Raw genomic sequence first — 20,699 nt, 5'->3', positions numbered from 1 at the left:
AGCTGTGGCAGACTGAGGAAGTGCGCATAGCTGAAGAATAGTAGACGAAAAGAGCTGCTCAGCTCATTTGGCTTTTTTAGTTCTCTCCAACACCTTTGCACTGACTGGCGCTGCATTTGAATCTCACTTTTCTGGCACATGGGGATCACCGAGCATGGGCGGATGGTTATGTATAAATCCAGTCTTGGTACAAACGGCACAGTGCAAGTAATGATTATTGCAAAAAATAATATGATTTCAAGAATACTAGGTGTCACCCAGATGCATAGGTCCTGTTACACATATTTAATGGGTGGATGTATACGGTACTGCCGAATCACTACTAGATTTATAATTGGATGGAAATAATTGTCCACCCCTAGAAAATCTCAGGCTTGTTGACTTCTAAGAAATTTTTCACTCTGCCATACTTCTGGTGAGATTCCCTCATCATCCGGCATTAAAAAAAAAACCTATAGAATCTGCACATCGCGAGATATATATTTAACGGCTCGTCGGAACCAGTTATCAGGCAATTCTCCAACTCCTTACTGGTGGGACCAGGGAGGAGTGAATTTCTTTTCCGTCAACATTGATCATGTTACCAAGGGCCAAGATGACTCTCACTGCCTCGTACAATTTGCCCACTTGTGTACCCACGGCTGCTACCAGCGGTCACAGAAAAAGGTAGTAGCTCAGCTCATTGATGATCATCATGAAAAATTTTGGCTTCAAGAAGGGCAGTGATGATTCACCCTCGGTAATGCGAGGTGCATATGAATTGCCGGTACGGGCCAGTCATTTTCAAGTCAACCCACACACACCAACTCAGGGCGATTGGCCAACAGCCATGAAATGGTGGCCATCATCATTGGGTCAGCACTCAGTGTCAGTCAGCTTTTTTGTGTGCGTAGTTTTCATCTTTATAGGAATTATGTATTCAGAACTCAAAAGTGCAACACATATTAATCTTCCCACAGCAAATCTAAGGACACAATTTTGCTGAAAAATCAGACTTGCTGCCAAAGTGCCGAAAGTGAGCTATGGCTTAGGCTTCCACATCGTTAGAATTCCGGGAGCTTGTTTGTTTTTCAGCCGTTAGTTGGCCTAGGCTAAACTGATAGTGTGGAGGTGCCTGGGGGCTACAGGACGAAGTGCACTGCAAAAACTCGTGGCCATATTTTATACCATTCTTGTCCCTCTTGTTCTTAAACCGGAGTGTATACAAGGTTCTGGGGAGCACTTTTCACTCACATGGGGGATGATTCACAACCTTGAGCACAGCCTGCACTCAAACACACCCTGCACTCAAACACACCCTGCAGAAGGTCACTTCAGCATTGACAGAATCCGGGCTTGGGATAGCTCATTAAGGTCATGCAGGGAAAAAGAAAAAAAACTTGGAGCAAAAAAAAAATAGTAATAATGCCTAACACAAAAAACATGTCCTATCCAAGCACCTCCTGCTCTTGTGTACCTTCATCCTGTGGTGGTATGTATGACCCTTCAACCTCCACCAGCCTTTTAAGTGCTCCAGAAAGTAGCACTACCAATCCTACAGTGCATGCCGTCCCCCTTACCCCTTTGAGGTATCCGCTCCGTCGTACCCTCCCACTCCGGGGGCTGCCTCTAATTCTAGTCCACATGGCCTGAAGCTTCCGTCTTGTACTTGCACAGTGAATAAGTGATAGCCAGCAGAAACATGTGGCTGGTGCCCCCGTAATGGTGCAAAAAATTGGCTGTGGCCTAACTCAGTTATGCCTGGATGTGTGTAGCGAGAGGTACAGTTAATGTTATTGTTTAGCTTGGTTCTCTCTACGGTTACAACGCTTCTCGAGGCATGCGGCGCGTTCTTCCTTTGTCTCCACAGCTCGTTGCCTCCTCTTGGTTTCGACGAAGAAGCCTGGCTTCTTTCAGTATCTCCGACTCACTTTCCATATCTTACGACGGATCCCACCGAGCCGCCTCTTCAAAAAAAGGGGGGGGGGGAGTAGTGGCGCTGCCAGCTGCGGCACCTAGGGAATTGCTAGGTTCCCTTGCCGCCGCAGGTTCCCTGGGAACCGCTGCCAGCTAGGAACCGCTCAGCTCGCGGGGCGGCCACCAGCCACAGCGAAACAGCAAGAATGCGGCCATTGTAGCTCTTGCTCCAAAAAGGGAGCTGAGTGGACAGGCAGATAAACGTACAAGGCTTGTCGTCAGGCTTACTACTGTAATAGTGCTGTAACACTCGTCACGGGGCAGGCGTGATGCGCGTGTATGTACTATGCAGGGGTTGGAGAAAGAAAAGGAGGTAGGGTCAATAACTAAAAAAAGAAAGTGAGAAGGGTGTTGTGTGGGCAGGTGCTTTTGATTGCAAAAGAAATGAAGTTTCTCATACTGCCCGTTTCCCAAAAAGTATGTCGTGCCCTCCTATATGTCATTTCACAGTATAGTCTGAAGATGTAACGAATAAATTAATTTTAAATGTCGAAAAACAGACTCAAACTCTACTTAACATACAGACCTGATGCCGTGGCCTAGTGAATTAGGTGTCGGGTTGCCGATCTCCACAGGGACAGCTGTTTTTCATATAGAGGCGGAAAATAGAAATACCCCGGTGTACAAGATTTTCACTCGCATTGAAGATTCCCAGGTGGCCCAGGCTTTCCTCATAGCTCAAGTGTAGGTGTGACGCGTAACACCTGAATTTGAGCATGAATCCTTTGGAAGAAAAGGCAGTTCATAAATTTTCTTTGGGTGCAGGTGTCTGTCATAAATTAGTTTGAGTTGCTCACTTTATAGTATTTTAATTATGTGTACTAGCATTGTGCTTAGTCAGGCAAGGAAAAGCACAGATGCAATGTTCTTGAGTTTCTTCCAATGTGGAAGTGCTGAGCAATGGGTGGAGAAACGTCACTCTGTGACCGTACATCCACAAGCTGTATATGTTGGCCCGAGGACACAAACGTGTGATGCCATTCACACCCGAGAAACAATTCTAGCCAAGTTGAGAGTGTATAGGCAGGGAATTGCTTTGTGTGAGCAAGAGGAGCCATTTTTGAACATCGAGTCATTGTTCATCATGAATCAAGCAACATTGTAGCATTGCCTACAGTGCATAGAGGATGGGTGCATTCATGGGTAGCAACAATGAACAGCCACGTGATATCTTGATGGGCCAGCAAAATAACCGGGTGCATAGTGGCAATGGAGGGTGGCTGCTGAAAGCGTGCACTGACACGGAGGAACCCGTCGCCGTCAAAAAATGTACACAAAAGTCTGGTCACGATATGCTAACCACAAGAGAGATCGTATCGCACATCATATGGGAAGGTTTCATGCGGTACGCAGAACAAAGCCATTAGCTTTCGGCTTGAAGAGTACCGTCGCTCACCAGTGACTTTCTTGTGGAGTCTCCTGAGGACATTGTCGAAAGAGCTACTCGGAGTGGTCTTGAGTGTAGGCTGCGTTTGCCAAAGTGAAACAAAGGCTCCACTGGCATGGGCGAAGTTGCCTGGTGGAATTGCGGTTTAGTGACACCAGTGCTGCTTCCTGACAGCCACTTGGCCAGTCCTGCCATTGCCGCCGACTTGCTATCTACTGGCAAGGCCGGTTTTTTTTGCACGTTGCCGGTTCAACGTCAAAACTGACACTTTTTTTTTTTCTGTCTCCACTTTAGCTGAGCTGCAATATCCTAATTTTGTGTAGCACTATTCTCGAAGTAGTCCATGTTTTGAATATTTTCACACCTATCATAGGGGCCATGAAGACAAAATACAGCTTGAGCTTGTTAGAAAGACCGCTTTGTCCCGATAACAGTGATACCAATTTTATCGCAAACTGAATAAATAATGGGGATATTAAAAAAAACATGTTAACCAGTGGCGACTCCCTAGCCACTTTCCAGCAACTTTTCTATGGCATCACAGAGCCATGTTTGTGCGATTGGCAACCGCCAAACTAACCCTCATAACACAAATGACTGGGTGATTGTAGTGGGGCCTCTATTTCCGTTTGATCTCATCAGCTGAACGCTAACGTGCCGTTAAGACTGAAAATTATGTTTTCAGTGCTGGCCCATATGACATCAGTTCTGCCCATAACATGTCACTGTAGCACAAAATGTGAAAGTTTTTCAATACTTCTCACATTTTTTTCAGTTAAAGAATGTCTTTCGTGGCTGTAATGAAGCTGAGTGAGGTACTGAAGTCTAGTTATTTCAAACTTTGTCTTCATGGCCCCTATACTTATGTTTAATGTGTTTTCCATCGTGCCCAAATTTTCGTCATTGTGCATTGCTTGGGTAGTGATTTGCTGCTGCGAGGCACTTTTATATTTGCGTGTTTCGTATTCCTTAATTCCTGTAAAATAATCATCGTGACAGGAGGGTCGTCACCTTCAAAGACAAACAAAAAAGTGCACAAGTCAAGTTCGGTTTTGTACAAGGGTTGAAAAGTGAGCATGTTTTTGGTAAGCTGGTCTCACAGGCACAATAACTTGGAAACCCACCAAATCAGCTCCGTGCAGGTGTTGAAATTTCAAGAAAGGTCTGTGTCTCTGTAAACGCATGCTTGGAATACCAGCATTCACCTTGAGAAGAAAAAACAGATCAGTACCAACGAACACCCCCTTTCTCTTTTTGTTCCCAGGGTGAAAGTGTAGTGCTTGTTGTGACCGGTCTCTGGCTCTGGGGTCGGAAGCAACCACTGCCTCCCCGAGCAAGAAAGGCCCTCCACTGTCTTCTGGCAGCTGCCTGGCTCCAGGTAACACCAATGTATAAGGAGGCCGGAAGTGGCCACTGTTTAGGCTGGAGTGCCTAACACAATTTACACCGATGTTTACCATATTGACTCGCGTAACGAGCCCACTTTTTTCCCAGAAAATTCGGCATGACTTTGGGGGGAGGGTTCATTATGCAGGAAAAAATTGCAGCAGATTTTTAAAAGTTGAAATTTCATACAATCAAGTTGCCAAGAGAAGAACTGTCGGAGCCTTACCATTTTCATAAAAACACGTAGGTAATTATGTAATCAAATTTATTTTTTATTCCCAACATGATAGTGGCCCCCTACTCATTATGGAGCGGTCCTCTTCACTGAAGTCACTTGTGGCTTCACATTTGTTGTTGGCCCACAGCATACCGTCAAGGCATTTCAAAATTTCTTTTCCAACACCGGGAAACTTCTCTTCGTTGGATCCATGAAACACACAGCAATCCCTGTTCAGTGCCAAAAATCCTCTTGCTTTCGCTCATAGCGTACGCGAACTGGGTCAACACTGAAGTGCCACCTAGCCATGTGGTTTTCATGTGCATCAATGCATGCTCCACCACCTTCAGCTTGAAACCGGCTGTGTAGCTCATGTACTGGCCCATCGTACGGCATGCACCAGGAGCACAAAAAAAGGTTGGAACACAGCTGAACAACAGAACCACGGAGTGCAGTGGTGAAATCGTGGAACAGCAAGATCACAGGAGCGCAAAGTACGTTTAGTGCTTTGTTCGCACGCCGCCGGAACCAGCCGGAACAGCAAAAACATAGCAAAGAGCAGGGAAGGAGGGCGGAGTACATTTTGTGCTTTGTTCGCACGTTGCAACTTTTGTATGGCACAAGGTTTGTTTTGCATTCAGCAGGTGGCACTCCACAAGTGTGCAGTTTTTAAATTGTAAGCCACGGCATTCGCGCTCACGTCTCCGCTACTTTTGAGATTTGTTTTTGTTGGAATGCATATTTGGTATTTCTGTGCATACTGTACTGTGATATCAAGTTAATGCGATTGTCAACGGCATCAGCAACCATCCCGAGATAAAAACATATTCCCGCTGCATTTTGTATTCAAAGTAACAAGAAAGTAAATTCTGAAGAAGAAAAGTGGGGGGAGGGTTCATTACCAAGTAAATGCGGTATCCTGTGGTCTCGGTACTCGGGAAGTCCTGGTGGCAGCAATGTAGTCCCCTTTTCTCACATTTGTAGATGGGCTTGGCAAGTTGTAATTGGCAACTAGCAGATTAATACATACCGTATTTACTCGCATAATGAACCCACTCGCACAATGAACCCTCCCTCGCTTTTCTTCTTGAGAATTTACTTTTTTGTCACTTTGAATAGAAAATGCAGTGGGAATATGTTTTCATCTCAGCATGGTTGCTGATGCCGTAGACGATCATTGTGACGACATCACGCTACAGTACGCGCACAAACACTAAAAACGCGTTCTAACAGAAAGAATCAACTGTAGCCGGAGGCGTGAGCCTGAATGCCGTGACTCACAATTTAAAGAGTGCGCGCTTGCGGAGTGCCACCTGCTGAACACAAAACAAACCTTCTGGCGTCATGAAAACGTTGCAGCGTGCGAACAAAGCACAAAACGTACTCTGCACTCCTTCCCTGCTATTTGCTGTTGCAGCTGGTTCCGGCGGCATGCGAACAAAGCGCTAAACGTACGCCACACTCCTCTGCTCTTGCTCTTCCACGAATTCGCCGTTATGCTCCGTGGTTTTGTTGTTCAGCTGTGTTCCGACCTTTTTTTGTGCTCCTAGTGTGCGCCATACGATGGGCTAGTACGTGAGTTACACAGCGGGTTTTAAACTGAACGTGGTGGAGAATGCGTTGATGCACATGGAAACCGCGCGGCTGGGTGGCACTTTACTGTGGGCCCAGTGCGTGTGCGCTACGGGCGAAAACGAGAGGTTTTTGGGCTGTGAACAGGGATCACCGTGTGTTTTGTGGACCCAAAGGAGGAAAGTTTCGTGGTGTGGGAAAACAAGTTTTGGAGTGCCTTGACGGCAGAGAAGACGGTGCGGTGCGCTGTGGGCCGACAATGAATGTCAAGCTATGGGGCCACTAGCATGTTGTGAATAAAAAAAAAGTTTGATTACATAATTACCTACGCGTTTTTACGAAAATAATAAGGCTTTGACCGCTTCTCTTAGCAACTTTACGGTATAAAATTTCAACTTTTAAAAATATCTTGCAATTTTTTCCACATAACGAACCGTACCCCCAAACTCATGCCGAATTTTCTGGGAAAAAAGTGGGTTCATTACGTGAGTAAATACGGCATTGCATGTACGAGGAGTGTGGATTCGGGTGCATTGCAGTCACAGAGTAGTACATGCCTACATCGTTGCTAGGCCCTGTCTCTCTGGGTGCTTAATTGAAATTACAAGAATTGAGAATGCCTGGACACAATATAAGAACTGAGTGGAGTACCGAAACACTAAACTTTGAAGTGAGTAGAGCTCTAAGTATTCATAGAAGTAGCCCGTTGTCTTCAATGATGCTTTCATATCGCAGTTCTCTCCAAAATTCATTGGCAATCAGATCACTCAAAATTAAAACGGACAATAAACGGCGTCATGAAGGTGTTTTAGTTGTTTGCAGGAACAACTGTTATTTATGTTCATGTCCCATATCTTGAATATATTTTATTAAAGCAAAGCTTTTCTGTTGTCACTGCCGTTGTATGCCAATTCACCCTGCAGGAAAGCCAACTTTCTCTGACGATGATTTATTTATTTTTTATTTATTTATTTATTTATTTAGATAAGTGCCCACAAACAGCATGATGCCTTCAGCGTGGTGCACAGAAGAAACAAAGGAAAGGATAGGAAAGGGAGATGTGTACAATGGGGAAAAAAGAGTATAATAAAAATAACATCAATGGAACAAACATTATATGGCTGACTCACACGATTCTACAACGCAAAAGAACACTCTCAAAAGATGTGTACCATAGCCAAAAAAGAGCATGAGAAATGAAAAAAAAAAAAACCACATTACATGGCTGACTCACATGATTTCACAACACAAAAGTACACACTCAGGCTTTAGATGTATTTTTAACAGCTTGCACAAAAGTGCTGTACCGATCAAAGATACTCAGATCAGGCGCTTCAAGTGAGTTGTAAAGGAGTTGCATTCTCTGGACAAGACTTTTATGATTGACAGCAGGATAAAATAGTGGCGAGGAACGGCATCGTGTGGGGACATGAAAATTGATGGAAGTTAGCAAATCAGCAGAGTCCACAGCTCCATGAATGAGCTTGTGAAGAAAGCACATATCGAGGAGTGTTCTTCTGTCACTCAGTCTGCTTAGGTGTGGTCGAGTATTCTGTCATACGTGTAATATATTTTCCTGAAAAGGTAACGATCATAATAGAGTCGAACAAATCTCATCTGGACTCGTTCCAGAGACAGTGACAAGTATTGAGGAACAGAGTTCCATACAACCGAGCAGTACTCTAGCCGGGAACGTACAATAGCCCGAAACAGGGACAAATAGCAGGTAGGATCAGTGAACTGTTTCGTGACACGCGTTATGAGTCCAAGGGATTTCATTGCATTGCTGGCTGTTTTTTCAATGTGGTGTTTAAAACTTAGTGATGAGTCAATTGAATCGGCACCTGTCGACGATGCTATGATATCACATTGGTCTTTGATGGGTTAATGCGAAGCATGTTTGCTGAACACCATGCTGACACGGTGTTAATGTCATCTTGTAGAAGAGAGCACTCGCCAGCCCTGTCTATAGGCCGAAAGATCTTAATGTCATCAGCAAAGAGGAGCATTTCAGAGTGTTGCATGTGCTCAGCCAAGTCATTGATAAAAACCAAGAACAACAAGGGGCCCAGGTTGCTTCCCTGAGGCACTCCAGAAGTTGAGCGAAATTCACCAGAAAAACAGCCCGCAACTCGTACAACGTTTGTACGGTTAGACAAGTAGCTTTCAAAAAGCATCAAGTACATCTTACATATTCCATAGTTATCCAGTTTCTGTAACAGCAAGGAGTGTGACACAGTGTCGAATGCCTTTGACAAATCAAAGTAGATTACATCAATTTGGTGTCTTGAATGTACTGCAGGGACCACTTTGCTAAGAAAAGCACACAGATTTGTCACAGGTGAACGATGAGGAATAAAGCCATGTCGTTGTGTACACAGCTTCTGGGAGAAGTAAGAGTAAAGGCGGCTGTACAAAATAAGCTCCAGAACTTTGGACAGAGAGCAAATCAGTGACACAGGTCGATAATTGACCACAAGGGAAGGGTCGCCAGACTTAAATATGGGTGCAACAATTGAGTGTTTCCAAGTGGTTGGAAAGACTCCAGATTGTATACAGAGGTTGAAGATGTGTCTCAGTATGGGTGTAAGTATCGGTCCACAGCCCTTAACAATGAAGCTGGGGATGCCGTCGTGGCCACATGATTTTTTGGCCTTCATTTTTCTAAGGGCTTCACAGATTTCCGTCTCTGTCACTGGCGTTGCCAGTGACAGTGATGATGAATAATCGTGGGTGAAGTAAAATAAAAAAAACACTTCCCATGGCTGGAATTAAAACTGGGTACCTTGCGTTATGAAGCCGGCTTCTATCTGATTGCTCCATTTCGACATGGTCGAAGTGAACGCCAAGCAGCAGGTACCGATTTGCGCCGTACACCCCAAACCCAAACGTTAGGCCTACAGAGTGCACACCCGAGAGTTGCTGTGGATATTCTGGAAAAGCTGTGCATACCTCAAGAGTAGGAAATACTCCCAGTGTGGGATTAGCCAACCAAAGAATCCATCACGAGAAAACTTCGTGTTCAACCATCGTCGTCATTAGATGGAGGGGTGCATAATTTTTTTTCCTTTTCCTTTTTGTTCTATCTGTTTATACTGATGATAACTGCTCTCATGTAGATGCTTGAAGGCGCAGAAAAACATTCCCCAGAGAAAACGCTTGTAAGGGCACATTGAGCGTACCTCTCAGCAAATACATACCGTAATAACTGGAATATAGGCCAAGTTTTTCTCCCCCCATAAAATGCGTATGGAAGTTGCCCCTTGTCTCGTACTGCGGTCATTGACAGGGTGTAAATATTAGTCCTGCAACCATAAGAGCGCAAACATCCAACTACAGTCGACTCCCAGTAATTCGAAGCTGCCTAATTAGAATTTTCATTGAAAGAAGTGCAGTGCTGGTCCCAGCAACTTTACATGCAATCCAATGGAAGAAATGGCTCAATGATTCAGAGCTAAAACTTATTACATGCATTAATTGGGAGTTATTGCGAATAAAACCCATCAAGGCAACCGCCGTTTCTCGATAAAATTCAAGAATTTCAAGCGCAAAAACACTGCTGTGTTTTGTACTGATGTTGGCACCGTCACAAGTGCGGCCTCGCACAGTTGATAAAGCGGCAGGCCAGTTGAGGCTCGCACCAGCGTTCTTTGTTTCGTGCAGCGCCATGTGAGCAGTTTGTGTGGTGTACGCTTCAGGCTTCCATTTTAGAAATAAGTCTCAACCATCATGGCAACCTGTGTCGTACGCTCAACTTGGCAATGGAAGTCGAGATTCTGAACGTAATCAAGAAGGGAGACATGTTGCAGACTAACAACACTGCTGGTCTTGTGCTTTTTGTATTATTTTGGAAGTTTGGTTAATTCAAAGTTTTTTTACGGTGCCCGTGGACTTCGTATTCATGGGCCCAGCATTATGAATAGAATAACGCACCGTTGTTATTCTCACTTACTCTCGCACAGCACCGAACTGCGGAGAAAGACTGCCCACCATGTTTTCAAGCGAGCTCAGCCGAAAACGGCAAGGATGGCTCTCGCCGCGCGTACGTCAGTCACTCCAAAGGGAAGCGATAACTTTAATAGTACGGGGGTTTACTACACGGACAACCATGATACAAAACACTACACTGCACTACGCACCTAGCCCCTGGGGCATATGCCCATCAGCGTGTGCCTAGCCTGGCATCAGGCGGCAGTTAATGTCCGCCTGCGTATACGCCGCTGCGACGCTCGCTGAGGTAACAGAAAGGGTGCTCACGGTGGCCGCTTTACATTTCAAGCCTCTGGGCTCAACCGGGCGGCATCGGCGCTCGTCCGCTGACCTTAGACGGCGCGAGTTGTCACAGTGCGGACACAGGCAACCCACCAGAGGGGTGGAGAATGCGCAGAGACTCACTGGAGATCCTAGATGGTGAACTGATGCAATCAAGGCATGTGCAAATGAACACAATGGGTGCCGTGACCTACGCATGTAGGGACCAACGGCCAGTGCAAGAGAGGCCAAGAGTAGCCAAATGCATTTATGTACCGTGTGCTGCGCATCCAAAGGCGGTCCTCCCTGATCTCTCGTGTGCTGATCTCTCGTGTGCATCCAGAGTTGCCCCCTAGGGAGAGGAGGGAGGTGTGTGTGAGGATCACCCTCTCCCCACTAAGGAGGAGAGCGTCGCTAGCGCCTCCTCGCCCCGAGTGGAAGTGTTTGCGTCCCCACAACAGGAGTCGACTGTAGTGTCACTGACAGTACCTGTGCGGCAAAGTTATTCTCTGCATTGCGATTTCTCTTTTTCCATTTCATCATTGTGTTGTAATTCTTGTTTGTGTGTTTTGTACTGTGTCAAGATTTCACGAGGAGTGCTGAGACTTGACAGCACTGCGCTACTGTGTTCAGAATATATAAGTAATAAAAGTTCACCAAAGTAAAGGTGATGTAGTCGCCCAGCACCAGTTTGGCATGTCCAAGGAAGTGTTCCACACTGGCGAAACTAGATGTCAAAATCGTTGCGAGGTGCAACCAAAATGAGAGAATAAGGGAATGGTCTTCATTCTTGTGGTTTGCAAGTGATTGCCACAGGTCACATGGCAGTCAAGTTCGCGTGCCAAGGACTGTGGAGAGAATTTAAAGGTTCTAGGCTTCAGGTATGCCTTTGAATGAATTGCAACAGTTTTATTTCAACAGCTCTGATGAGTGACTTGAGCAGACGGAGTGCCGAAGATGGATGAGGACGGGAAATAAACCGTATGTACTCATGTAAGGGCTGCACTTTTTATTCCTAGCATCTTGGCTGGATGTACTTAAACCAGGCCAATGATGGCCCACTAAAGCTTCATACTGTGGCTAGCTGTGAGCATAAGAGAGGCCCAAATGATGTCAGAAATGTTTTTATCACTCCATTTCACTTCCGGGAGCTTGCTCCCGGGAGAGCTCACCTTGTCGGCGATACCGCCATGCAGTTCGAAATTTGTCACCTTAAAATTCACAATAGTGTCCAGTGATATAACAGTGTAAGCCACGCACTCATAATCCACACGCACACAGTTGCAGTGATGCCCACTTTAGTTCCCCTGAAGGGGTCCTCTTATCATGGCCTGCAGCCATCCATTCTGAAACAGCAGTGAAATTCTGCTTTAGACATCCCGTTGACACAGACGTCGAGCGTCTGCAGTACACTTGTGATTTCACTAGGGATTACGGCTAAATCCATTTGAGTTGCGGTGAGCTGGTCCTTGATGCACCTAAGTCTGCCAAGTGGCCTGTGAATCTGTTGAGCACTAGGACTGGGGGGCTTCCTGTTATAGCAGAGTGTTGGTCTGTTTGCCCTGACAGTCTTTATCCAGTCAACACCAAGATCGTTGGTCAGACATCTAGCCCTTCTCTTGAACACTTACAATAATTCCCTGAATTTCTCCCTCGGGAGTGTCCTTTTCCTGACAACAGCGCATGGCAGAAGCTTGCTACCATTCGTTGGAATGCACATCACCCCAGTGGGTCTTTGTCCTGCACCGGTTGTGTACACACAGACACCTCCCAGGCCTTTCAAATCAACAATGGTGTTCTAGTGCTTCAAACCAAATCGTGGTTTTGTCCACGTTCCAGTTAATTCATGCTCCCTCCTGAGAGCATTCACAAGGGGGTGAAATTTCAGCAGCCGGCCTTCGTACTCGCTCGTAAACTTTCAGCATATGGCACTTTGGCAGTGGATGCAGAGCCTATTGCAGTTCAGGAACCATGTAACCCACCCTTAACTCGCCTAGAATTCTGCCAGCAGAATTCCGATGCGGTGAGCAGTGCCAAGTGCTTTCACACCTATCATCTGAGACAATAAGTGTAGCCATCTCTTCATGCGCTGATACCATTCGCCACAAATTCTTTTGCAAGTGTTGAAAACTTGCACTTTTTTCCACCAAACATCTTTCGGCTTCTGTTGGTCGCTGTGAGGCCTTTTTCTTGTTGTATTTAGTACCGCACAAACTTTTCATCCATGTCGAACTTGCGTCTGGCCGCCGGCTTAGCATGCACCTCAGTGTATTAGATTACTTGCAGTGTAGACGCTACCATGCACCTCAGTGTATTAGATTACTTGCAGTTTAGATGCTGTAGTAAACAACCTCGGATGTCGGCATTTTTTTTTTCTCTCAAAATTAGTGCGGTGTGGCTTTTGCTCAAGTATGTACGGTAAGATGCAGTTGAAGTGTGAGCTTTTCTGCAGATTGTTTTTTCTCAGCTTTTTTTGCCTTTTAAGTTAGGAGGTCATCTTATATAGAGGGCTGACCTATGGAAGTGAAGCCACTCATCAGAGCTGTCTAAATTTTCCCTGACAGTTGCCGAGAGCCTTTGAAGTCTCTTTACAGCCCTTGGCATGTGACCTCGATTGCAATGTGGCCCATAGCGACATCATGCAGAATAAAGTCTGCCACTATTAAAATCTCTAACTTTGAGTGCACCTAGCAACAACCGCAACATGGTCTCTTCCGAGGCACGACAACAACTTTTACATATAGTTCCGCAAGTATGGAATGCTTCCTTGGATGTGCCAAACTGATGCTGGGCCGCTATATCACTTATCACTTACATTCTGAAGGGAGCAATGTACCGCTGTCGAGCTTCAGAACTCATCCTGGAGTGTTGACACAGTACAAAACACACAAACAAGAATTACAACACAATAATGAAATGGAATAAGAGGAATCGCCATGCAGAAGATATCTCTGTCACGCAGATGTGGTCAGTAACAATAGTAAGATGTTTGCACTCTTATGGTTCTGCCAATGATCACTGTATAGGACAAGGGGCAACTTTCACACGCGTTTTATGGGGGGGGGGGGGCGGTATTTCGGTTTGTATGGTACTTCATGTTCATCTCTTCAGACAAATGCTTTTTGCGATGGTACATGATCGCTCGGGAGCTGAAAAAAACACAATGCCAGAAAAAAAAGGCAAAAAGCATCCCTGCATTCACCAAGGTATGCTTCACATCGGTGTATTATGGTGCCCATAAGGACTCTTTGTAGGCAAGTCTAAAGCAGTAACCACATGGAGCAATTTTTGCGAGCGACGCGACAGGCTATGCGACAGGGATCCGCAATCGCTCTTCACTATCGCTCGCTGAGGCAGCCACATGAAAGCGATCGCGCAAGTGATCCCAATATTGATGCACAGCACCCAATACGATTATCGAAGTACACACGGCCACAAGGTTTTTTAATGTGTGCATTTGTCACAAAAACTGGAAATAAATGTATTCCAGTGAGCAGAGGGTCGTACTTTTCTAGGATGCACTGTGCCGCCGCTCGCCCCTTCCCCTCGTTCTCTCCCTAAGCCATAAGTTGCACCCCTTACCGTTCTCCTATTGGCTAGTCGCTGAGGCCACTTCTGGGAGGCGAGTGACTTTTTCTTGCGACCCAGAACCAAGCGATTCGATGAGCAATTTGGTCCGCGGCGAAAAGTAGTTCGTCGCTAGTCGCGTCGCTCCCCAAATCGCATGCAAAATCACTCCATGTGGTTAGCGCTTTAGAGTTGCAAAGTATAGACACAGGTGACTGTGTGTTTGGAAATGAACCTTCGGTGTGCAACGACTTCTTCCGCAAAGGCAAAGATGTCACCAACATGCACTATTTGCAAGGATTCTGCACTCACCACCATAATTTTCTTCCCTGCTGGGAAACTGATAGGGGTCAGTGCAGTCTACTCTTCGAGGAATAGAAATCAACCATACCATGACACGTGGTGCACAAAAGCAAAGAACTTTGCTTGCCCCAAGCAAGCGTTGCACAGGTGACACCCAGGTACACCTCAGGCTCCCTTTGCATGTGTGCACTTTTGCTTCGATGTATGGATGTGCTGGCTGCATTGGTGGTGCACTGCAGAGCGCTGGCTGCACGGTATTGAGTTTGTGGTCCACTGTATGCAGTATTCCATGCACTTGAGCCGGTGGACGATATGGTGTGCCCCCTAGTTCACTATTCATCAGACAACTAGTACTAAGTTTAGTCAGTATGCTGCAATCCTATGTTTGTCCATAAACTATGTAGTCTCTAAAAAAGAAAAAACTGTGTGAACTCTCAGAAGCTTTGTTGCTCTGGCATGCTGTCCTGGAGGTGCCACAGGCATTTCACTCAGTGGATTCAGAGTGTTGTTGCAGGTGCACCTTTAATCATGTCTACATGCTTTTGCCTCTTCAGAGTAGTTTCATAAATGAGTAAAGGTTACAGCCACTAGATCAGGTTTCAGGGTATCAGCACTCTTTTCTGTCATTGTTGTATGCCACCGACAGCGGCCATTGGTTGGACCTCGTCACGTGACATTTGTTTACCCCGGAAGACCCATGGGCGCTGTCATTTTGGTGCCTCTGTGTTGCCGCGCATGCTCTCTTCGATAAGCCGTGATTTTCGGAGGGCAGTGCGGCTGTATGACATGTTGAGAGTGAGTTTGTAAGCCCTAGACAAAGTAGCAATGCCGTGCTGCTCTGTACTGGGCTGTTTCAGCTGGCTGGAAGCTGGAAAACGCCTGCATCGCTTCCCGCTGTGAAAGAACGACAGTGGTCTAGCGTAACCCATAGCCACTTAAAAAGCGTAGCTTAATTAGTGTCTCTAGCATAACCTAGAGCCACTAAATAAACTACGCTAGTGTAACCAAGCCTGACCCTATCTATCGCACCGGTGTGCTGTCTCTAAATCTTAGAAAAGTAGACATAGCTGTCATGGTTGCCAAGCGGCGCCCGGACCAATTCCGCCCGTCAATGTCAGCCGCAATACGGCACATAAAGCTGGCCACCCTGGCGTGAGGCACCAAAATGGCTGCTGCCAAGCGTCAGTGTCGTTACTGTCAAGCGTAACATTACTAGAATAAACTCGGTTTTGAAGCTCCGCCGGAAGGCAGTCCGCGTGGCGGTCGCGAGAACTAGCGGCGCTGCTGTCAAGTGTTGCACTACTCCGGCACGTCGTCTGCTTCGGAAGCGGGCCGCCGCTGCAGCCGACCGCGGCAAACCGCCGCGCAGACGTACCACGGCAGCTTTCTAGTAGTGCTATTGCTAAACTTAAAACATCGATCATCTTTCCAGTCGACTAGCGCCTTCGTCCTTCTAGTCGACGTTACCGCATCAGATTTGTGCACTGTTTAAGTGGAAATGCGTTGGGTCGCCTTTCCTTTTTACGCAACCAAAAAATGTTTCGATGTGGTACTGAGACATTTTGAGCGTGAGCGAATTCGCCAGCTCCCCGTCGCCACAAACACATCAAAAGGTGCTGACACCGTGCATACATATGAGGAGTCCTGCAAATACAGTGTTCTTGAAGCCCTCAAACACTGGTTTTTCTAGTGCATCCTTGCGTCATGTTATGTACAATTCATCCTTTTCAAAAAAAGTCCTCATTGAAGCCTGATTCGCTTTCGTAGAGCTGTCTTGTATGACCAGCTGAGCGGATTTCTTGAGTTCAAGACATCAAAATGTCGGTCAAAGATCGTTATGAATTCAGGCGTACCATGAGCACCTTTAAACTGCGGATTCAAGCTTTAATGCGAACTCAAAAAAGTCGAGTGGGTTTGTCACGGATGAACTGAGCATCAGAACTGTAAAGCGACCTTTCATCTTTGGTGATCTAATATTCGTATGCACCACAGAGTGCACAATGGCGAGATGAGGTGAGACCAGCCCGGCACATATAAAGGTTGAGCATAGGAACTCTATCTACATCGTAAGCCGGTTAACGGGACCTCGCACCGACGAGATTTAGAAAAACTGTCGTACAGTCTAATCCCGCTACAATGAAGTCTGCTTCAACGAAATTTCCGCTTCAACGAAATATTTCCAAGTCCCTGTCAGCTAGCCATAGAAGTCAATGCAACATAGTCCTCGCCACAACGAACCATTTGTCTGGCTTGTTTTCGCTTCAACGAAATTTTTCGTGATTTGTGCTGGGTTTGAATAATTATTTTACAATAAAATAAGCATAGTGCCAGCTATCTGTAACTTTTTTTACTTTCAGGACGCTTAGTTTCACCGAAAACATGCACGGTGTGCCCACACTGCCACCCAAAACAAAACAAAAAAAAACTCATTGGTGGACGCCATTGTGTGATGGTGATAACGATGCGGCAGGCCGTCTATACACTAGGCGCAAGCAAGGTTCGCCAAGCCGGAGCTATAGCCAATCCGTATCCAGTCGAAATTGCGCGAATGTGCTCTGCTGCTGGCATGGCTGCTGGCGCAGCGCCGTCATGTATGTGTTGTAAGCAGCTGCCCTTGCAGTTTTCTACAATTCTTCAAAGTCAAGAGCAAAAATAATGTTTTCGGGTTTAGTCTTGAACCCGCGTCACCCTATCTTAGTCACGAGCGGGCGGTCGCGATAAATGCAAGCGCGCGCGGCTTGCCTGCCAAGGTCAGTTGCTGCCGTGCCTAGTCAGAGGATAATTAAGATAGCGGCGCCGTTCCTGTCGCAAACGAGAGGGGGGGCTTCCAACCGCGTAGCAGCTATCTGCAAGTAATCAGCCCGGTGGAAACGCCTTGTTGTACAGCAATACGCTTTGCGCCTGCATTTCTTCATTTCTTCACCTCTCCCCTTCTCCTCAGTATCGCGCTCTTTGCGTGCTGGTAAAAAAACAGATAACCATTGGTATGTTTGTTATCTGACTAAACACGACGTTACTGCGCGTCACTCTTTTTTCTAAACATTGTATTATGCTGCCAATGATGCGAAAATATACCGTGCTATTTTTCTTGCCTTTCCGTGCTGTGTTGGGGCAGATTTCGCCTCAACAAATTTTCGCTTCAACAAAATTTTTCGCCCGTCCCGTCAGTTTGTTGTAGCGGGATCCGACTGTATTGCCGCATGGACATGAAAGCACTTATAAAGGCACTGCTTTCACAAACTCGTTGGGTCGTTTTTGGTCGAGGCAAGACGGCGCAGTAGTTATAAAAACTACGCTGACAAGGGTAATTGGCTTGGAAACTACCGTACATGAAGTTAAACGCAATGTAGACAGTTAAAATATAGGCCGACCGTCAATTCTTAGCTAGCAAATGAGCTGCGCGTGCAGGTCAGTGCAAACAGGCGACCCAACACATTTCCACTGAAACGGTGCACAAATGTGATGGGGTAACGTCGACTAGAAGGACGAAGGCGTTTAAGCTAGTCAACTGGAAAGGTGATTGATGTTTAAGTTTAGCAATAGCACTACTAGAAAGCTGCCGCGGTACGTCTGCGCGGCGACCCGCCGCGGTCGGCTGCAGTGGCGGCCCGCCGCCGAAGCAGATGACGCGCCGAGAGTAGCGCAAGACTTGACTGCAGCGCCGCTAGTTCTCGTGACCGCCGTTCGGACCACCCTCCTCCGCTGGCGGGGATGCGGAGCTCTGAAACTGAGCTTATTCTAGTAGTGTTGGTCAAGCGTAGCTTATTTAGTGGTTCTAAGTAAAGGGTATTACCAAAGAGTACTAGAATCAAGAATTGAATATCAGGTTATCTGGCAAATATAATCTCTGAAAAGTATTTGCGAGAAATCACAATATACGTGCAAGTATATTTGAAGTGAAGATATGTCTTATAGAAGACTGAAGATATAAGCTATTATGTTCTGTTCACATCATGATTGTAGCACCTCCTGCACATTACCACCATTAACTGTTGTCTCTCATGCTTACCAAGCAAAAGTCTATCATACTTCTTAGCTTCCTTGGGGGCTAGATTGCACAGACAGCTGTGATAGCAAGCTGATATTTAACATCTCGGATGTTTGAAATTTTCCAAGAAGTCTGCGCTGCTGCTGAGCTGATGTCGCAGCTGGCCTGCTGTCATTGGCCAACAGTGATGCAACTCCAAGCGTGACTGTATCCTACTGCAGCTGCGTAGTACCTGTTGCTTCCCCAATGCAAATCAAATTGTTATTTTCATTGAGAATTCGGCTGTGGACGTGTCAGAATCTGTCAGTGCTTTGTGTGCTTCACACTAGCTGCTACAGTTGGGTTTTTTTTTTTCAGCACCGTCGAGCAGGTTCTCAGATCCCCCTTGCATTTTCACTTGCAGGCGACCCTTGGCGTATCGACCCTGCTGACCTATGTGCCTGTGTCGCTTGCGTCATCACACCAGGCAGGTGCAGTCACCTTGCTCTCAGTTGCGCTCTGGCTCAGCCATGAGCTTAGGCTGCTAAGGAGGATACCAAAGTAGAGGACACACACAGACCTTGTGAATTCGCTAGAGTATGTATTTATAGTTTTGCAGGTGACAAGAATAAAACATTTTCTGACTTGGTCCATGACTGGCTTGGTGACTAGTTTTGGGCACCGTGTTTCAAGTGGGCCACGTGCTATTCCAGGAACGCTTGCATAGCCGCCATCACAGCAATCCCAGAGCACACGCACCCGAGTTGCTTGCTCGATTCCCTGCAAAGAGGTAACACCGTTCCTGGGTTCCGGGAGGCACGACTGCGAACGGTTCTAGCTACACACCCGAGTATGTGCCTCTGCCCCAGCTGTGTTGCTTTCAAAACAACAAACGTGCAAAGCTAGTTATCTGCAGGCTTCCACACACACTTATCGTCCATGCCTACGGACGATCGATGCCCAGTCCAGCAAAGGCCTGAATTGGTGCAAAAGGGGGCCACACTCTTTCGCAACGACCAAGTAGTCCCGAATACAATGGTGTGTGGGCATGGCAGAAAACCGGCGATTGATGAGGCCTACAACGAGGTGAATGACAAGCACTGCTAAGTCCCTTCTGCAGCCTTGAAAACTCCTACTCCTGATTAACTGTAGTAGATGAGGAGAGCTGGCACGTCGCTTACAAACATGCCAACACAGACCTAGATAAATTCGTGGTCAGAATTCTGGCCTTCCTGACACGAGCACTCATCTCAACTAGATGGGCTTTTAGTACACTCTAGTTCTGTCGGTTTTAAAAACTGGTGAGGTCTCTTCAGCACTAAAAAAGAATGACAGCCTTTGCCCATGGAAATTAAGTGAAACACAGGTGGAGCTGGTGTGTCATGTCAGGAGCGATGTTAAAGCACTTGTCGAAAAATTATCTTAGGATGACGTACCCCAACTCTCAGCTCGGTCGGCACGCTAGCTCCGCTAGCCTGTACCATGTGGCAACTGACTATTGGTGTGGTAGAGACAGGCAGGAACACACAAAACAAAAAATTTGCCTACACCAACGTTTATTAGACTCCCAGTGAAGCTTGCTGGATGCATCAAGAGTGCACCAAGCAAGCGAATGGGAAGTATCACATGCTTCCATGATTCTCACAATGTTTGTAAGTAAAGGCCAGAATACATGGAGCGAACTTTCACGGCGAAGTTCGCGCGGTGGAAAATCTTCTGCGGCAGGACGCCGTATGTTCATTGGGCTGAACTACATGGAGCGAAGACACGGCATCCACCGCTGCACCGCCGCTGGGTTGCTCTCTGTGACTAACTGAACCTCCATGCCCAGAATCAACGACGGCATTCAGTAAACAGACCTAGTAAAGGTGCTTCCCGCTTGGGTTGTACGTCGTTTGACGATCACGCAAGTCGGAGGCGTTTCTTCTACTGAAATATTAATTTTCACTTCTCAAAAGCGTTAAAGGGACAGACAACCGATTTTTGTCGATTATATGTTCTCTATCCCAAATGAAAGGGCATCCCTTAAAGCACCTTAACGAGAAGCAGTTTTGCTGATAACGCCCTAGAACTGTTTAAATCAATTTTTTGAT

At 46.4% G+C, this 20,699-nt stretch overlaps 2 protein-coding genes across 2 annotated transcripts in view; one reads left to right on the top strand and one right to left on the bottom strand.

Annotated features, from left to right (window-relative positions):
• LOC144155945 (heme A synthase COX15) overlaps window positions 1-19,257 on the top strand; it is a 30,916-nt gene extending 11,659 nt beyond the window's left edge. Inside the window, exons 6-7 of the mRNA XM_077687668.1 lie at window positions 4,608-4,721; window positions 19,031-19,257. Coding sequence (XP_077543794.1) covers window positions 4,608-4,721; window positions 19,031-19,171 — 255 coding nt within the window. The 3' untranslated portion in view covers window positions 19,172-19,257. The remainder of the gene's footprint in view (window positions 1-4,607; window positions 4,722-19,030) is intronic.
• Window positions 19,188-20,699, bottom strand: part of Zip99c (Zinc transporter Zip99C) — a 38,301-nt gene continuing 36,789 nt past the window's right edge. Inside the window, exon 8 of the mRNA XM_077687669.1 lies at window positions 19,188-19,386. Coding sequence (XP_077543795.1) covers window positions 19,311-19,386 — 76 coding nt within the window. The 3' untranslated portion in view covers window positions 19,188-19,310. The remainder of the gene's footprint in view (window positions 19,387-20,699) is intronic.

This window comes from Haemaphysalis longicornis, unplaced genomic scaffold, assembly GCF_048455015.1.
Source record: "Haemaphysalis longicornis isolate Haplotype H1 unplaced genomic scaffold, Haemaphysalis longicornis Haplotype H1 scaffold_1, whole genome shotgun sequence".
Classification (NCBI taxonomy): domain Eukaryota; kingdom Metazoa; phylum Arthropoda; class Arachnida; order Ixodida; family Ixodidae; genus Haemaphysalis; species Haemaphysalis longicornis.
This window is presented reverse-complemented; position numbering and strand designations above follow the sequence as displayed.